We start from the raw sequence: 18,712 nt of genomic DNA on the forward strand, positions 1-18,712 counted from the left end.
GTCTTCATAATATATCAAAATTAAAAATAAATCGTACGTACTAAGTAGAATAATGGGAAAAGAATAGGAGAGCAAATTTGTAGATCAACAACATTCCTTTTTTCTTCTTCGTTCATTAAATAAATAAGAAAAGAAAAATATATATTATGATATATGCACTCTTCTTTTTCGCATATTCAAATTATTCTATAGATAATAATGTCACCGTAGTTTAACACCCGGATTATATATAATCCAATTTAGTATTAAAATTGCTTAGTTTATTATTATCTATATATATATTTAAGCTAGCTAGCTCTACCAAACATAAATTTATTATTCTCTATATATAGTTGACTTAATTTATTTTAAATTTAATAGCACTTTTTATGTTCCTTAGCACTATTTAGTTGATCAGCAAACAGAAATGTACATAATGTGAGTGAGGGAGGCATTTGACTTTATTGGGATATATATATATATATTTGACATATAATACTTCTTATTCCCTAACGTTTCCTAAAGGTCAAAGGTCTTGCACAGTCCAGTATACAACCCCCCACAAACCAAAAACAAAAGACAGAAAGGCCTAATAATATAAACTAGCTAGTTTATTACAATAATATAATTAAATGTACAACGTGGTTCGCACTTCAAAAACTTATACCTCCTACATTTTATTGTGTATGAACGTATATATATATATATATCTTAACACGTTCTAAGAATAGGAAACAGAGCTAGCTTTTATCAATTCAATCCATTACATGTACAAAAAACAAACCACACACATAAAAAAACCATGGGGAACTGCGTACAAGTTATGTCGTCTTATCAATCCATAAATAACGATGATATAGTTAGAGTAGTTAGCTACAATGGAGAAATACTAAGGTTTAAAGGGTTAACTCCAGTCAACAAGATTATTACCTCTTACGTTGGCTACATTCTTGTTCACCACTCCCAACCCTTTTCTCCACTAAGTCCGAAAACCAAGCTTGAAGCTGGAGAGGTATACTTTCTGGTCTCAGAACTCATATTGTTTAATATATTAACTTGTCCAAAAAGAGCTGAAGTTGAGAATAAAAATGATAATCAAGATCACGACCAAATTATTAGCTACAACAACAAGAGTCAGAAGATCAAGATCAAGATTACTAGGGAGCAACTGGAGTTTCTTTTGCAGTGCCAGACCAAAGGCATTTCTAATTCGGCTTATAGTTATGGGAATGAACAAGGCCCATCTCCCAAATGGCGCCCATCTTTAACATCCATTGCTGAGGCCCATGAATGAGACTTATTGGGCTTTAGCCCATTCAATCATAGATATCACTCCAATGGCCTGGCCTGGCCTGGTCCCGTAGGTTTTTGTCAATTAAGGGGCCTGGAGTGGGGATATACACTCTCTTCTATTTCCTTTATCATCTTCTTTTTTGATTTGTAATTATAGGGAAGGGAAGAAAGAAAACAATTTGTTCTGGATTCAGAAATTATGTAATAGGTATACAAGGATCTATTTTATTCAGAAATTATGTATTAGAAAACAATTTGTTCTGGACTCAGAAATTATGTATTTCTCATGCTAAGGAGCTTCGTATTCGAGCATTTTTGCTGAATCAGAATGTGGGGAATTAACACTAACAAAATTATCCTTAAAAACTACGTACGTAAGCATAAGAAATATGCAATAGTAATTTCTACAGAGGATGTGCTGTATATGTATATATATATATTTATATATATGTTTTAGTTAAAAATATATATTTTTTGGAAAACAACCTTTTGTTATATTATAACTAAAAAAATTTCACTAAAATAATTTTTTTTTTTTATGATATATCTAATTACATTATTTTAAAGCACATAAAAGTTGTTCTATTTATTTTATTTTAATAATAATTATGAAAAATTATTTATTATTTATAGTATATGCCACCTTATAAAAGTATTTAATACAGACACATAATACCTTATAACAATTTTCCATTTCTATCCCTACTACTAGCAATATAAAGCATGGCTATGAGTCAATGCCTACTATACATATATAATTTTTTCTTTAAAGGGATGGCACTAATTAAGTAAAATATTGGAAATTATTATGTGTATCGTATTTAATTAGAATTTATAATTACTTTTCAAAATTAATTTATTTGCGGGTTTAAAAGTGGTTGGTTGTGGGTAGCTCAATTGGTGAAAGTGGACAGGTTGAGAGTTAGTTTTATTAAATATAGTATAACCCCACCCTGCCATGCTAAAAATATAAAAATGAAAGCACCAAAAATTAAGACGATTTATATTATATATATATATAGAAGATATAATTAATTAACTTTAAATTAAATCAAAGTGGGAGGTGAAACCTCCACGCACCCTGTGGAGAAAAGATTGGACTGCGAAAGAAATTAATTAATGGTCCATGCATAGATATAAATTAAAGAATAATTGCATGTAATTTAAATTATATATATATATCAGGTAATTAGGTAACATTAATAATCTATGTAAATATATTGAGCATGCACTGTCGTAATCTGTATATATTGGCATTACTTTCTTTCAAGCACAATTACGTACAGGTACAGGCACGTTCAATATCTCATGTTTAGAAGATTATTGATATGGTTATACCAGTGATACTTATAGTATTTCCATACATATAATCTTAATTTTTTTAAAAATTATTATATTAAATTATATAAAATTAGTATATTTAGTTGAACTAATAACAATATTAATATGGGCAAAATTGATCAAAAAGAAAAACCAGGCCCAGTTCCTATTTCTAATAAAAATAATCCAAACAATAATATGGGCAAAATTGATCAAAAAGAAAAACCAGGCCCAGTTCCTATTTCTAAGGTCGAAGTTGAGGTTGAGGTATTACCGCCATGTGGCTGCCCAGGTGGCCAGTTTCGTAGACGGTGTTGTAAGGAGTGCTTAGAAGGTCGACGTGGTGGGCCATGCTGGCACGGCCAACCATGTCAACCATGTCATCAACACGATGGTTGTTGGAGCCAGTGCCATTGGGGAAGGCCACCAACTGCACCACCGTGTGATGACAAGGACTGTTACTTGGTCTTCTATCAACAACAAACTCCCGAACCATGCTCAATCATGTAATTGTATTATTATATTATATAATAAGTATATTACTAAAGTTATTAATAAGTGTGTGCAGAACTTGTTATTTGGTAATTTACGCTAGCTAGCTAGTTTGCATTATGTGTGAGTTTATAGGTTTATAATTTGATTAATTGTTGATCATAAAGATCGATCGATTTGAAATGTTTGTACGGTCAAGACTCCTGTTTGTTGGAATTTTCATATTTGGTTTTTTAGTACTGAACTATCTAAATAATAAATTAAACAAAAATGTTTTAGATAAGAAAGTTTTCTGTACGGGTGGGTTTGGATATGGTAGATTCTGGTGTGCTATACAAAAGTAGTGATCATGGATGTTATTTCATGATTATTTTAAATTCATGGTAATCTTTTAGAATTTTCGGAAACTTTTTATATATAAATTATTTAAAAAAAATAAATTAAAATTAAACAGTTATATGTAATCTTTTATTAATTGCCAAAACTTATCTTAGTCAAATAAATTTGTTCAATGATTAATGGAAATTAAATTTGATTCCTGAATAAAACACAAACGAACGAAATACAATGCATTGCGTGGCAATTCGTCACTTAGGCCACCTTCTGTTAGAAATGTATTATCCAAACTAAAAACATAATGCATTAAGAAACTCTTATGTGTCATCATTCATATATGATATATGTATTTGTTTTTATTAATTATTTTTAAGAAACTTTGTTTAATAACTAAATGCTACTCCCCTCAAAGAAAAATAAAATAAAATAAACGATGCAACGTACGACGTTTTAGATTAAGGTGCGTTAGTTGTGTCTTATGTGGTATCAGGTATATATATGAGATGATAAGATTAACATTCAGTCCCTTAACAAACTATATAATAGCTTTATTGCTTGTGGATGTTAATTATTACGTACAGTTATACATATTTACGGTAAGAATTTTGAAGCCATGAATGCAGAGTAGTTGACGGCCAATGTTTGTACGTTATAACTATCTATTATATGAAACCAACAAACAAAATTAGTCGTACACAGTAATAATAAAGATCTGTTAAACACATATGCATGAGGTCACATACAGATCCTTACTAGTTACTTCCGAATGAATATCCGGTAGTCACTTCACATACATTAATTACCAAACAAATCAAGAGTGAAGACTTTGGATTCAATATTACAAAGTGGATACATGGAATTTTACATGTGATCGATCAGTGTAAATTAATTTAAAACTTTTAATTCAAAGCGATCTTGGGATAATGATATCTCCAATGTTGTTGTGCCATGGGTCAGCCAAGTGAGTAGCCAAATTCTCTAATGGACCGGTTCCAGGATAAGCTGTTTGCTGAATACAGAACCCCACGAAAGCCAACAATGCAAGTCGTCCTATATATACATACCACGAAAATTGATAAATGTGAGTTAACTGTATATATATGTAAAAGATTTGTTTTGTGTAGGCAATAATGGGGTCCAATAGTGATTTCTACGTACCGTTCTTGATCTCCTTGACTTTGTATTCCTTGAATTTGACTGGGTCTTTGGAGTAGCCCAAGGGGTCAAAAGCTCCACCAGGGTACTTCCTCTTCTCAGGGTCCTTTTCCATGCTACGCTGGTGCTCTACAAAGGCAATGGAGAGGAACTCAATGACTAAAATGGTAGGCAAAGTACCCCATGGAACTGGGTTTCCCAAGTATGTAGCTTGCCCTCCTGGAACTGCTGCCCATTCTTGAGCCTTCACCCAGTTTCCCAAACCCAACGCCTCAGGTACCAAAATTCCTGGCTGCAAAATTATTGAAAAACAAAGAATAGAATATTAATCATTAAGAATATATATTTTGTCATCCTAACATTTTTTAATATAACCAAATTACCCTTATTATAAATAATTAAATCCTAAAAATATTGTCTAAGCCATCTGGGAAGCTCCGCTAAGGGGATTTTGGATTTGGTAAAGACTAATTCATCCACAGACGCAGCTATCATTTCAGAACATTCTATAGTTTGGTTCATGGTTTTTATAATGGCCATATGAGACTTGGTTGGGATCCGTACGTATTTATTTTGTTTGCAATGTAGACATTTGCACCCTCAGGTAGAGCTACTACTCCCCTGTTATATTATAGTTTTTTTCAGCAAAAAGATTGGTTTGTAAACTTAAAAAACAAACGTTTGATGGTGACACAGAAATAGATAAATTTTCAAAATTTCATGCAGGAAAAGCTTAAGGACAACCATGTTTGAGATTTTCAGAGGCAGTTAATCAACTCAAAACTTAAAGGTTCTCATTGCCCAAACAAAAATTGTAGTGATTAAGGTATATTTGCTACAGATTTTTACTATCAGACGTGTTTGATTTTATTAGCCAATGATATAAAATTGAAATTAAATTTGATTAGGTGAAGAGTGGAACTTGAAAGACTTACAACAGCAAGCATAGCCCATCTGCAGTGAATCAACTCGGATTCTTTAAACCTCTCCAAGTTCTCAGGCACTTCACCAAGGCGAAGTGGGTCGAAACCAAAGTCACTAAAACCCCAAAATCAACCAAAATATAGTTAGAGAAAGTTGAATACATTAGTATAATCACACACTTCACATAACACTTTTTTTTTTCCAGTTACCCGGGTGCTGAGCCATCAAGGTAAGGAGGGCGGGGCTGACCCGGCATCCAGTCGGCGGTCATGGAGAACCGTGACGAGGCATTGGCACAGGGAAGCTGGCCGGATGTGGTGAATTTCGACTTGGAGGAGGAAAGGACAGAGGGGAAAGCGGTGGCGATGCCACAGCTCATTAAGGTATTTGCTGCCATTTTTTATTATTGTTTTTTTAGAGTTGAAGACTCAAAGAGATTTGGGTATGTGTAGGAAATTAAAGAAGCAGTGAAGTATGTATTAGATATTGGGTGAATCCAAAAGTGGATTGTCATTGGCTAATGTGGCTTGCGTGTTACTTTTTATTGGGCCACGTGGAATTTCTCAATCCTAAGAGTGGTGATAACATAGAGGAATATCCAGTTTATGTGTGGCTTCAAATTTCCTCATTAATGAATGGTGGAGAGTGCATTGTGTTCAATGTCTCATTTTTCGTAATTCTTTTCAACAGCTGTGATACAAAATATATTGAATTTTTTTACTAATCCTAACAGTTAATTTGAAACCTTAAAATCTTATCCATTTATTGTTTTTCCCAGAAAAAAATTATCTTCAATAGCTAATAACCTGCCAATTTGGGAAGTAGCAGTAGTCAGATAATTAGGTATACATAGACTATACTGTTGTATTGCTTTGAAAAGAATAAAAAAAATTATATTATGTTATACATACATGATTATGTCCTACTTTGTGAGTTTGTTTTGTATTTTTTTTTTTTTTTTGAGAGGTTGTTTTGTATTTTTTTCATTCTTGATAAAACACTCATTTGCAGACAGATTCTATTATCAGCCCAAGCCCATTAATGATGACAGTAATACAAACCGAAAGGAGGCCCAGAAATATCAAATCAGGAAATCCTCCAAACTACCCAGAGTTATGGCCCAAGCCCATTTCAAACGTGTTTCTACTATTTTACACCACAACGGTTTTGATAATTCCAATGGACAATTTTGTTCATTCCTACATAATCTCACACTGTCCAAATCTAAGGGTATTATCGTAATCAAAGTCATCTCCTCCTAATCCATAAAGCCAATCGTAGAGAAACAACCACGGAGGCACTGCTCCTCTAGTTTAGAGAGCCAGCAACGAACATGGCTTACTCGCTCTGCTCATCACACTCCCCAATCGTCCACGAACGTCACACTCTCTCCTTATCTCTTTCTTCAACCAAAAACCCTAGAATAAGAAACGTCAATCACCCTTCGAAGCTCAATTTTCTTTCTTCTCAATACAAAACACCTTCTCTCCAGATAAGCCATGTATCTGTACACGACCCAGTTACTGAAGAAACCAAGAGTGAGGTTGTTGGCGAAGCTGCGACGACTGGAAACCCAGATGGAAATTCCGGTTCTTCGTCAAAAAGCTATATCTGGGTCAATCCCAGAAGCCCCAGAGCACCGCAACTTCGGAAGAAATCGTATCATACCAGGTACACTAATCTAGTCGAAGTAGCTGAATCTTTAAACTCCTGTAATGCAAATGAGGATGAAGTTTTAAAAGTTTTGGGAACTTTAAGTGGTAAACTTTTAGAGCAAGATGCGGTTGTTATTCTTAATAATATGGTTAATGCCGAGATTGCGGTTCTTGCACTAAAGTACTTTCAGCAGAACTTGAAACCTGAGAGGGAGGTTATTCTTTACAATGTTACCTTGAAGGTTTTTAGAAAGTCTAAGAATTTGCCTGGTGCGGAGAAGTTGTTTGATGAAATGCTCAAGAAAGGTATTAAACCGGATAATGTTACGTTTTCGACCATGATTAGTTGCGCTAGGATCTCTTCTTTGCCTGAGAAGGCTGTTGAGTGGTTTGAAAAGATGAGTAGTTTTGGGTGTGACCCAGATGATGTTACTTACTCGGCTATGATCGATGCTTATGGACGTGCTGGTAATGTTGATATGGCTTTCAGCTTGTATGACCGTGCTAGAACAGAAAAATGGCGCATTGACCGAGTAACATTCTCGACTTTAATCAGAATTCATGGTCAATCAGGAAACTATGATGGGTGTTTGAACGTGTTTGAGGAGATGAAGGCTATAGGGGTTAAACCGAACGTTGTTGTTTACAACACTTTGTTGGATGCTATGGGTAGAGCTAAGAGACCTTGGCAGGCTAAGAAGATTTACCAAGAGATGATCAGCAGCGGGTTTGAACCGAGTTTTGTTACTTATGCTGCTCTCTTGAGGGCTTTTGGTAGATCCCGGTATGGTGATGATTGTGTTAATGTGTATAAGGAGATGAAGGAGAAAGGGATGAAGCTGAATGTGATTCTGTACAACACAATTTTATCTATGTGTGCTGATCTTGGCTACACTGACGAAGCTATTTCCATTTTTGAAGACTTGAAAAGTTCTGAGACCATGCCTGATAGTTGGACATTTTCATCAATGATTACTATATATTCGTGCAGCGGGCAAGTACCAGAAGCCGAGGCAATGTTGAATGAGATGTTGAAAGCAGGTTTTGCGCCTAATATATTTGTTTTGACTTCACTTATTCAGTGCTACGGTAAAGCTAAGCGCATAGATGATGTTGTGAAGACATTCAATGACCTCTTGGAATTGGACATTAGTCCAGATGAGCGCTTCTGTGGTTGTCTATTGAATGTGATGACTCAAACACCAAAGGAAGAACTTTCTAAGCTTACTGCTTGCATCGAAATAGCCTATCCAAAACTCGGATATGTGGTAAAACTTTTGCTAGAAGATGACAATAGTGAAAATTTCAAAAATGAAGCCTCAGAACTTTTTGAAACGGTTGGTGCTGATGTAAGAAAGGCTTACTGCAATTGCTTGATTGATCTTTCCATGAACCTGGATCAGTTAGACAGAGCTTGTGAGATACTAAACATTGGGGTCACACAAGAAGTATATACTGATATACAGACCAGGTCTCCATCCCAATGGTCTCTTAATTTGAAGGGTCTTTCTCTTGGGGCTGCTCTCACTGCATTACATGTTTGGATAAATGATTTGACCAAGATATTGGAATCTGGAGAAGAATTTCCACCATTGCTTGGAATTAATACTGGACATGGGAAGCACAAGTACTCGGACAAAGGCTTTACTTTGGCAGGTGTTTTTGATTCCCGCTTGAAGGAATTAAATGCTCCTTTCCATGAGGCTCCGGATAACGCTGGTTGGTTTTTGACCACGAAGGTTGCAGCCAAGTCGTGGTTGGAGTCTCGAAAATCTTCGGAGTTAGTTGCAGCTTAACTTTGTACCGTCCTTGATTTGCTTTTCTATGTATTCTCTACACACTACTGACATGCAAGGGTTTAGATTGCACGGTATACTTCTTCCTTTACCTTTTGTAGTTGTATCTTAATCTTGCTGGCATCTTCTCTCTCGTAGATAGAGATCATTTTTGTACTTTAGAATTCAAATCGAACTCTTCCTTTGATGCTTATAGAGTTAAAGAAATGTTAAGAATTATTTACATCTTTGTTGGTTTAGATTATCTATCTATAATCTATGGTTATTATTTGATCATGTTTTCAATGAAGAGTTATGCCATTTGAAGGGATGTCGTTTCTAAACATTTATCATTTCCATTAAAAAAATTGTTGTATGAATAATCCTCGAATTTACTTCCGTTGTATTTTCTGGGCAACTGTTGTGGTAGTCAGTCTAAGGGGTCCCCTGTTTCTTGTAGTGAAAACTGAAAAGCTAGTTCACGGTTCCAGTTAGCAATAAACAAAATTGAGAACGTTATCACAGAAGTTCTAGGACAAGAATCAATCAAATAACTAATTTGAATCTTGGTCATTAATCATCTCTTAAAAGTTACTAAACAAAGCAACCCTTGAGCGATCAAAATTTCAGAACCCGAAAAAATAGGAACCTGGTATGAGATGAGAGTTCATCTAAAACTCAAAATTTGTCTACGTTTACCTTATTTACTCATACTGCCGCCAAAACAAAACCACATGTATTAGGGGTCACCTTTGAAGGCTCACAACCATGGTAGATGAAGTATATATGCTCAAAACCAATGTCTTCTTTTAATTTTGTCTATTTCCTCCTTGCAATACCCATTGTCTTCCAGTTAGAGAAGTGATTGATTCCTTGGTACATGATCTGGAGTTTTTTGTCTGGAAAATGGAAATTAAGGCCAAAATTTAATCTTTTCTTAGAATTGTATTGATCTTAATTTCAGCATGTTAACTATGTTGTTAGTTTTATATAAAATATGTGTTTAGGAATTTTTGTTTAACTTTGTTACAGCAGGATTCAGGAAGTTACGATAAAGGTGTTGCAGGTGGACCTTAAGTGTCATGTATGCTATAAAAAGTAGATCAAAAAAGTTCTGTGCAAATTTCCCGTCTAATATGTAATATATATGTTATCATTGTACGTATATAAAATTCAGAAGAAAAATATTTTCTAGTTAATAAATTGGCAGTTTAGTGCATGAGAATCATGTGCTCTGTGACAGCTTTGATTTCATATCTTTTTTTTCATTGCAGTAGGGACACTAATACTATTGCTTAGCCAATCTTGCATTGAGTATGGAACAAACAAAGGTTTAGTGTCCGAGATTTCCTTCTTGTGTATTGCGCCTGTTTGCTGTAATTTTGGCGTTATACTTTGACTAACACAAGTTCATTCTTCTCCAAAAGAAAAAGAAAAAAACACATAAAATTATATTTTCATACAATCAGCAACATATTTTGATAATTAAAGTACCTACTCATTGTATCAGCAACAATCTGCAAGGCTGGAGACTATCTTATTAGCATTGCGATAAAAGTTCCCAGCTCCCATAATAAAGGTTGAGAACTTGAGATGTAGGTAGTAATGTCATGTAGCTGCCCCTGCCTAGGCCAGTTTTACCAAAGAAGCTGTATATGGAGTGTTTGGAAGGTAGACGACCTTGTGGGCCATGTTGATAGGATCATGTTAGCAGCCACAGCCAACCTGCTTCACCATGTAAATGTAATCAATACGATAGTTGCTTCCACTGCCACTGGGGAAGACTACCAGCAGCACCGTGTAGTGACATGGGACATATAGTGTGTTAGTGTTCAAGCTTCTTTGGTAAAGTTAAGCTAGTTTGCATTATGTGTGAGTTTAGGTTTATAATGATTAATTGTTGATCATGAGTCATGACGATTAATCCATTATTATCTTATCTCTCGTTAAACATTTGTAGTCCAACTGGTTTGTTACTTGGAGTTTTCATATTTGGTTTTTCGTACTAAAGTAAAAAATAAATAAAATATTTTTTATTGAGGGAAATTAAACGAAAAAAGCTTCCGATAAGAAAGTTGAATGTAACACGTGGCGACATACGGTTGGAAGAAACCATATCCAGCTTATCCGATTTGGAAAAATGGCAGATAAGGCATTATTGTCCACAATGACTCTACATCACAAAAAACTAAGAACCAAAACAGGAGAGCATCACTGGTAACACCCAAAAATATATTTCCACATCACTCCCTCAGCCTAATCACTTTAGATACCAATAACACAGAGCTAAAGAAATAACCAATTATAATCATCTTGGGAGGTTGAGAAAATGGCACACGCTATGGCTTCAATGGCTGGTTTACATGGCTCCTCCCAGACTGTCTTGGAAGGCAGCATTCAACTTAGTGGCTCCAACCGCTTGAACATTGTCAGCAACAACCGGGCTCTGAACAACCGAACTGGGTTCACAGTCAGGGCCCAACAGGGGTCAACCGAGACCGAAACCAGCAGCCGTCGGGCTGTGTTGGGCCTCGTGGCCGCTGGTTTGGCTTCTGGGTCTTTTGTTCAGGCCGTGTTCGCTGAGGCCAGGTCCATCAAAGTTGGCCCACCTCCTCCTCCCTCCGGTGGATTGCGTAAGTTATCGATCCTTAATAGTATATATTGTATCTCCATTTGGTGTTTTTAAGGAATTTGTGTAACTAAAGATGGAGAAATTGTGTTGTGGCAGCTGGAACTCTGAACTCAGATGAGGCAAGAGACCTTAATTTACCTCTTAAGAATAGGTTCTTCTTGCAGCCACTAACTCCTTCTGAGGCTGCTCAGAGAACTAAGGAGTCAGCCAAGGAGATTGTTAATGTTAAGGGATTGATAGAGAAGAAGGCTTGGCCATATGTCCAGAACGATCTCCGACTCAGGGCTGAGTATCTTCGCTATGATCTCAACACTATTATCTCTTCCAAATCCAAAGAAGAGAAAAAGCCCCTTAAGGAACTCGCTGGAAAGCTCTTCCAAGACATCAACAATGTGAGAAGCTCATTCAAATCCTCATTTGTTTATATTTAAAAGAATTTGTATAATTAAGGAAATACTTTGATGGCAAAAATTTAACTTTTTTTTTTCTTTTGTTTTGGTGCAAAACAGTTGGACTATGCAGCCAAGATCAAGAGCTCAACTGAAGCAGAGAAATACTACGCCGAGACTGTATCTACCCTTAACTCTGTCCTTGCTAAGCTTGGTTAAGAGGAATTTGTGTATCTTAATGTAATGTACGCTTTTTTTGAATGTGGAGGAATTAGTTTTCTATGGTGGTGGTGGGTTTGGTTATGGTAGATTCTGGAGTGCTAATCATGTTTTTTCATGATAATTATAATCAAATCGTAACTTGTTGATATTTTTGGAAATAAATATATTACATTTGATAATTACCAAAACTCATCGTCAAACCAAAATCTATTAATGGAAAATTGAATTCCGGAAGAAACAGAGTGACAATTCGTCTAGATTGTTGCACTATATAATAATTTAGTAATTACATTTTTATTTTAAAATTTATGGATGTTTTCTAGTCTACTATCATGTTAGGAAAATATCAGTGTCTATTGTCAATTTGGTTGTGTCGTTTATATAAATTTGTCCTTATAAGAATAATGTCTCCAAAATTCTTCACTAGTATTTTGAGAGTAAATAACTACATGTAGAGACAAACAAAATTTGCACTGTCATAATCGACCAAGGAAAAAAAATTACCTCGATTAAGTATAGTTGACAGTGTAAAATTTTCATAGCATTTTCACTAACTCATTGTGCATTTTATTAGATTTAAAAAATAAAAACATGATCAATTTTGCTCGATTCAATTACAAATTTCATTGACAACTCTTTCTCGTCACTTACAAGCTTTGTAAACACAGTGTATATGTATATGTATATATGCACAATCAACTAATCAAGGCACGAAAAATTATTGAAACAATAATTATCCTTTATGTGAATCTCAATCAGGAGAAAACACAAATCAAATCCACTCTATCATGTACAAAGATCGGTTATCTGTTGGGACTTTATTTCCCTAGCTAGCAAATGGCAACACTCTGTTCTTTGTATTTACATTAGAAATAAAGCAAGAATAGGTATCAGTTTCACATACAGCAATTGATAAAATCAACGAATTTGGTACTCTTCAAATTTCTCGAGTATTTCTAGTCAAGTTGCTTTCGTCGCCCTGCAGCAGTGGAAAGTTCATTTTGAGTAAATTACAACCCTTCATATTTTTATTTTTAAAGTCCACTTCTTGAGGTTAAGATTTTAAGTAAGCTACTTTGTTTATGTTATTGAAATTACCTTTTCGAAGAGATATTAACTCTACTCTTTCTGTTGTCATCAGACTTAACTGATGCAGATTCTTTCTCTCTGGCTGCAGCTTCTCTTTTCATTCTCTTTGACTCTACTTCCATGGCTTTTGTTAATGCATCAACCTTCTTCATAAGAGTCTGTAAAGCAATTTTATCATCTCTCAATATATATTGAATAATAACAAGTGTTGTTTTATACGTAAGGAAGAAATATGAAGTTTCTGAATTTACCTTTATTTCTTGATCTTTAGAGCTCAAATCACTCTCTTTGGCTTCACAAAATTTCCTTAAACTGATCACCTCCTTCTGAAGCCTATCATACAGAAACCCTGAGACCAAATCATCAGAGTTTGTATGAGCTTGTTGTTGGTTAGGTGATTCTCCATTATGCTCTCCAGAAACTGCTCTATCACAATTGTTAACATTGTTATTTGCCTGCATTTCTGTGTTTTCCTTTTCACCACTGTCAACAACTTTACTTCTGGATGCCCATAAACTTTTCTTTGTGGTATTTTCGCCTAAACCAGTTTTTTTCCTCAAGTTCATTTCTCCTTTAAGTTCTGCAACAGCCGTTTCCTTTTCTGCATCTGTATGTCTAAAAGGAGAGCCTCTAATGAAAGTGGATGCTCTTGGCTGAGATGTTGACCTCTTTCTAAGGCCTCCAGTGCTTGTTAGAAAGGCTAAGATGTTGCTAGACTTTTCAGTTTTGGGAGATCCACAAAAAACATTAGGACTGTTGGTGGGTAATGATGAAACTTGCTTTAGCCCATCTTCAAGTGTCTTCAGCCTCAGCTTAAGTTTTTCCTATAGCCAGAGAGCACCAATTAATAATTGGATTCATGTGTTATCATAAGAAGCATTTTTAAGTAAAATATTTACCTTCAGTTGTGCCTCTGCTTTAGCTGTTCTCTCTGATACAGTTAGTTTATCTTTCAAACGTTGCATATCTGCCTACATAATAGGATTGAACATTCACAGAATTAAGTGAAGAGAGAGTGAAAAGCAGTAAAAAAAGGGAATGAAGAGTAATAAAATTGTGGAAATTTTTGGGGTAAACAAACTATACCTGCATAAGCCTTCTTTCTTCAAGCCACTGCTTAACTGGCATAACTTTATCATTTTCATCCTTCCACTCATTGGCCACCACAGTTGCTATACGGTTTGCTGAAACTTTTGCTCTGGCAAGTTCTCGCTCTAGAGTTCTCTTTTCCTCCTGAAAATTTTACTCAAACGAGTTTAGCATACCACACAATTGTCAAAAGACAACAAGTATATTCATACTTGACTCACATTCAATTCTTCATTCTGTCGTTTGTAGTCACGAATAGCATTGGCTGCAGCTCCTCCAGCTAAAACAACCTCCTCAAGTTCTTTAATGGTTTGGCTAAGCTTTTCCACCTCTAGAACCTTCTGGCGGTTTGTTTTCTCAAGGATTCTGTTTTCTTCCTGCAAATATATTACATGTCAATTACCTTGACAATTCATCTTCACTATATGTCTTATACCAAATCAGTGTGACATGAATATACACCTGGCAAATCTCAATCTGTCTCCTCAACTCAAAGTTCTGATTTTGAACCTCTTCAACAATCAAAGCTCTTTCTAAAGCACTTCGCAAAATCCTTTCTGCTTCAAGCAGAGCTGATTCTTTCGATTTTGTAAGGCGTTCCAAAGCCTTCTTATCTTCCTGGAGGGCTGCAATCTAATAGTATTAACATGAAAACAATACTGATTAGTAAGTTGTTTCATTCTGAGCCATAATTGTCAAAATAAAACTTATTTTCCCTTTCGTGCAGTACCTCACTCTTGTACATTTTGATTTCAGCCTCAAGTGGAGCAATAACAGAAGCCAGAGGAAGAGAGTCATCGTCCTTTTGATTTGTATGGACCCTTCTAAGAGCTGCTTCAGCAGCAAACTGTGCGGCCAGCGCATCTTTTTTGTCATTTGTTAGTCTCTTGATTTCAAGATTCTGGGAAATATTGTTTTTTACATGACAAACTCCTCTATTAGATCATATTTGAATTTGAAGTATACACGCATGTTTGAATATATCTCATGGAAAGACCATAACTCACCTTGTGATCGAGAAGATTTTCAGTGACTGAAACTTTCTCATCCATTTTCTGAACCTCGTTTTTGAGCTGGAAAAGAAATGACAACACAGAAAAAGAAAGAAAAGCCATAACTTCAGACACAATTTAAGTGTTAAAATACTGAATTTATTGTTTGTGAAACTCAAGTTAATATTGAAAAAAGTTACTTTGGTACCTCTTCTACTGCCTTATCCTTAAGAGCTTCAGTTGCTCTCAGCGACTTGATTTCACCTTGAGCAACCCCCAACTCTCTTTCCTTTTCTGCAAAATGAGATGGAAGCAAAATATAGTATCACTATAAATGTCTCTCGTTTTACTTACAACTCTGTATGAACACATATAGAGATGAAACTAAATACTCATAATTAACTTATTAAAACAGTCAAATACATGCATAGATAGTATTCTCATTATAAACTACTGATATAGAAAGATAATTATGTACATATATTATCAGAGCATAACAAAGTATTCATAATCAACTTAATTTACTCAAGCAGAGTACTTGAAAAAAGTTTTTCATTAGAAAAGGAATATACTTAAGTGAGTACGGAGTCATTCTCTTTCGGTGTTTGAGGTCATAAGTACAGTGAAATACATGTTTGCAACTGCATAGTGTTCTCACAATAAATTATATAGATATAAATATATATATATATAAATATATTTTAAATGTTAAGTAGTGAGAGAACTAAAACTAAGGAGATTATTCGAAACTACCCAATCACAACAGGAAAAAACATGTTATCACCAGTAATATGAAAGGAAATTTTGTTTACTAAACCAAACCAAAAAAAAAAAAGACATCAAATAATACTAAAGCTTTTAAAAAATATTCATGATATTAACCAAAAAAATGTAAACATCATAATCCTAAAATATAGATACAAGTAAGGAGACAGAGAGTCAGAGTCAGAACCTTTGAGAAGATTTTTCAAACGATTGAGTTCTAAGACAACAGGGTCCGAGTGAAAGGACTCCTCTGAACTGTAGTGTTCTTCATGACCCACCATGGTTATGGTCTTTTGGTTTTTTTTGGTAATGAAATGAAACGCTTAGACCAATTAATAGAGGAAGGACTGGGAAAATGGCTGAGTATTAGTGGGTAATGAATGGTTTAATGATTCTGAATGAATGGAATATGGTGGGTTTTAATGGGTAATTGTGTGTGAGGTTTAAGGAAATGATTATAGGAATTTCCTTGCTGTGAAGCAAATTTTAAGAATTGCCGGCATTATCGCAACTTGATTGTAACGGTTTCTTTATTTTCTCTATATTATTAACATTTATATTCTTTATTTAATTCAGAACTTAATTATTAGAAATCTCTTCCGTTATTTCTTTCCTTAAGTTCTAAATCCACGTATGTAATTGCATATCTAGATAACTATACCAAATAAATATGTTCTCTCACCTAATTAATTAATATTCATATATTTTTTTACTCTCAAATTATCAAGGTTGGACAGGTACATTGTCAAGAGTGTTAAAAAAGTGTATTAGTTGGTGCCATTTGTTGCAACCTTATTATGTGATAGATAAGAGCCACGAAAAGTTTGCCAAAACAAAAATTAAGAAAATTAATTAATTGGGGAGTTTTGTCGTGACTTGATGACAAAATGCTGATCTGTGCCCTTTTTAATATTATATGATTTATTTAAAATTTTATTTTACTGAGATTAGCTTAGATAGATAGAGATAAGAGATATAAGTCCGTAACAAATGATTAAAACGACAGACTATATTGTCAAAATCTGGCTACGTTGATGGAAAGCTCCTAAATATATATTTTAGAGTAAACCTTGTTGCTTAAGCGCTAAATTCTCCCTAATACTTGCATTTTTTGTGCTCTTATTAGTGGAAGTCACTCAAATGAATTCTTGAATTTAAACTTAAAGATAATGAGGTATTGGTGATTCTGACCATGAAAATGACCAACTAAAGTGGCTTGAAAGAATCAAATCAAATTAACAATAATACATTTTAAAGAAAGAGAGAGATAGAGAGTTTCTCAACTTTGATGATCTTTGCTTATAAGAATAATTTTTTAAAATAAAAAAAAGGAGAAAATTATTTGAAACTCCAGCTATGTTTTATTCACACTTTTCCATATGTCTAAAGACAAAGGGTTTAAAGATCATACTTAGAATTTTGTTTAAGCGACAAAAGGAAAGACTCCACTACCACTTAGGCCTACCAACAACACCCAATATTCCCTTTTAATATTAGAGAAAAGGCCGTGACCAAAATCCTTGTGCCACTACTGGCCAAAACAGTCAAATAAGGATTTGATTAGAAATCTACAAGGTTTATTTAGAGTTTCCATTCTAATAATTTCTTAATTGAATTATTTACAACTTTTCTTCCTTTCGAAAGTGATTTCAAAGTGGAATCAAGCTAAGCTTCTCCTTGTACATGTAATAAATATGTTTATATATTATTATATTGTATATATTACATTATATAATTGCGTGTCCCAGCTAGTTTTGAGTAGGTGAATATATACTGTATCAATAATATTCGTAATAGTACCATACTTATATTTTAAGCTAATAAATTTAGTGTTTTTGTTCATTTTTCTATGAAGATGATGATGTCAAAGGTTTAAGATAGTGTAGAGACTTCTAATGGCTTTGTTGACATAATAAACTCAATGGAATGGTTGAGATGTAGAACCATGGATCAATTAGATAGTTTCAAGTAAGTATGGGTTAAATAATATATAATTAAATATAGGATAAATAATTATTGATTTGGACCTTATTAGCCTGGCTATTATTAGCTAATGCTTTTTCAATTGGTGGAGTCCAAACAATTGAATCATTCATCGATGTTCTATTTCCAGACTCATAACCTTAGTTTGGATGCAACACAAGCTGAATTAAATTATTAACGAAAATCTCAACCCCAATATAATAACTTAATAAGCTCCACTCTTATTAATAATCTTACTCTTTAATATATATATATTTTCGAAAAAAAAATTAATTATTTTACTCTTAAATAGTATTGTAAATACGGGTTGGACTTTTTAACAAGGCACGGAATTGGCACGAGTCTAGAAAGTACAACACGATTAGGTATGAAAAAATACGAATTTGGGTACGACATCGCACGATACTACAAATTAGCACGATATGTCACGAAAAATATATCCTTAAGCACGGCATAAGAAAAATAAAAGGCATGACACGTAAGCACAAATAGATTAACCCGAAAGACACGACAAGACAACAGGATATATTAAAAATTAATAATAAAATATAAATTTATCAATTATAAATAAATTAAAATAATAATAAAATTTAAATATAAAACTAAATATTATAATTTTATA

At 34.2% G+C, this 18,712-nt stretch overlaps 4 protein-coding genes across 7 annotated transcripts; 2 read left to right on the plus strand and 2 right to left on the minus strand.

Moving 5' to 3' along the window:
• Nucleotides 1-4,048: 4,048 nt before the first annotated feature.
• Nucleotides 4,049-6,167, minus strand: LOC115707281 (chlorophyll a-b binding protein 6, chloroplastic). The gene is made up of 4 exons (XM_030635192.2): nt 5,709-6,167; nt 5,511-5,613; nt 4,579-4,867; nt 4,049-4,470 (listed from the first exon to the last, which is right to left on the minus strand). Exons 1-4 carry the CDS (start codon nt 5,894-5,896, stop codon nt 4,325-4,327), a joined length of 726 nt encoding a protein of 241 aa, XP_030491052.1. The 5' UTR covers nt 5,897-6,167; the 3' UTR covers nt 4,049-4,324.
• Nucleotides 6,168-6,680: 513 nt separating this feature from the next.
• On the plus strand, nt 6,681-10,787 carry LOC115720001 (pentatricopeptide repeat-containing protein At4g16390, chloroplastic). 3 transcript variants are annotated; one of them, XM_061116630.1, is made up of 3 exons: nt 6,681-9,024; nt 9,962-10,432; nt 10,474-10,787. In XM_061116630.1, the coding sequence occupies exon 1, from the start codon at nt 6,833-6,835 to the stop codon at nt 8,948-8,950; it is 2,118 nt and encodes a 705-aa protein (XP_060972613.1). In that variant the 5' UTR covers nt 6,681-6,832; the 3' UTR covers nt 8,951-9,024; nt 9,962-10,432; nt 10,474-10,787. The 3 variants fall into 3 exon arrangements, with proteins under 3 accessions (XP_060972613.1, XP_060972608.1, XP_060972611.1); XM_061116625.1 differs by having other exon boundaries at nt 9,962-10,787; XM_061116628.1 differs by having other exon boundaries at nt 9,965-10,787.
• Nucleotides 10,788-10,918: 131 nt separating this feature from the next.
• Nucleotides 10,919-12,360, plus strand: LOC115707282 (oxygen-evolving enhancer protein 3-2, chloroplastic). The gene is made up of 3 exons (XM_030635193.2): nt 10,919-11,562; nt 11,658-11,953; nt 12,071-12,360. The coding sequence occupies exons 1-3, from the start codon at nt 11,259-11,261 to the stop codon at nt 12,167-12,169; spliced, it is 699 nt and encodes a 232-aa protein (XP_030491053.1). The 5' UTR covers nt 10,919-11,258; the 3' UTR covers nt 12,170-12,360.
• A 530-nt stretch (nt 12,361-12,890) lies between these two features.
• LOC115707279 (microtubule-associated protein 70-5) lies at nt 12,891-16,688 on the minus strand. Of its 2 annotated transcripts, none has more exons than XM_030635190.2 (11): nt 16,295-16,688; nt 15,551-15,636; nt 15,358-15,423; nt 15,081-15,251; nt 14,813-14,983; nt 14,572-14,727; nt 14,348-14,494; nt 14,161-14,232; nt 13,513-14,085; nt 13,271-13,419; nt 12,891-13,151 (listed from the first exon to the last, which is right to left on the minus strand). In XM_030635190.2, the coding sequence occupies exons 1-11, from the start codon at nt 16,386-16,388 to the stop codon at nt 13,133-13,135; spliced, it is 1,704 nt and encodes a 567-aa protein (XP_030491050.2). In that variant the 5' UTR covers nt 16,389-16,688; the 3' UTR covers nt 12,891-13,132. The 2 variants fall into 2 exon arrangements, with proteins under 2 accessions (XP_030491050.2, XP_030491051.2); XM_030635191.2 differs by lacking the exon at nt 16,295-16,688 and adding an exon at nt 15,915-16,003.
• Between the last annotated feature and the right edge of the window lie 2,024 nt (nt 16,689-18,712).

This window comes from Cannabis sativa, chromosome 1, assembly GCF_029168945.1.
Source record: "Cannabis sativa cultivar Pink pepper isolate KNU-18-1 chromosome 1, ASM2916894v1, whole genome shotgun sequence".
Lineage (NCBI taxonomy): Eukaryota > Viridiplantae > Streptophyta > Magnoliopsida > Rosales > Cannabaceae > Cannabis > Cannabis sativa.

What these genes read in the sequence shown, in the direction of transcription:
- LOC115707279 (XM_030635190.2), bottom strand. Translation starts at nt 16,388, where the DNA reads ATGGTGGGTCATGAAGAACACTACAGTTCAGAGGAGTCCTTTCACTCG. An exon ending in AAAATCTTCTCGATCACAAG is followed by an intron (nt 15,252 to 15,357) that starts GTGAGTTATGGT and finishes AATATTTCCCAG; the next exon opens with AATCTTGAAATCAAGAGACT. An exon ending in AAGAAAGAAGGCTTATGCAG is followed by an intron (nt 14,233 to 14,347) that starts GTATAGTTTGTT and finishes CCTATTATGTAG; the next exon opens with GCAGATATGCAACGTTTGAA.
- LOC115707281 (XM_030635192.2), bottom strand. Translation starts at nt 5,896, where the DNA reads ATGGCAGCAAATACCTTAATGAGCTGTGGCATCGCCACCGCTTTCCCC. An exon ending in GATGGGCTATGCTTGCTGTT is followed by an intron (nt 4,868 to 5,510) that starts GTAAGTCTTTCA and finishes ATAATTTTGCAG; the next exon opens with CCAGGAATTTTGGTACCTGA. An exon ending in AGTCAAGGAGATCAAGAACG is followed by an intron (nt 4,471 to 4,578) that starts GTACGTAGAAAT and finishes ATGTATATATAG; the next exon opens with GACGACTTGCATTGTTGGCT.
- LOC115720001 (XM_061116625.1), top strand. Translation starts at nt 6,833, where the DNA reads ATGGCTTACTCGCTCTGCTCATCACACTCCCCAATCGTCCACGAACGT.
- LOC115707282 (XM_030635193.2), top strand. Translation starts at nt 11,259, where the DNA reads ATGGCACACGCTATGGCTTCAATGGCTGGTTTACATGGCTCCTCCCAG. An exon ending in TCCTCCCTCCGGTGGATTGC is followed by an intron (nt 11,563 to 11,657) that starts GTAAGTTATCGA and finishes GTGTTGTGGCAG; the next exon opens with CTGGAACTCTGAACTCAGAT. An exon ending in TCTTCCAAGACATCAACAAT is followed by an intron (nt 11,954 to 12,070) that starts GTGAGAAGCTCA and finishes GGTGCAAAACAG; the next exon opens with TTGGACTATGCAGCCAAGAT.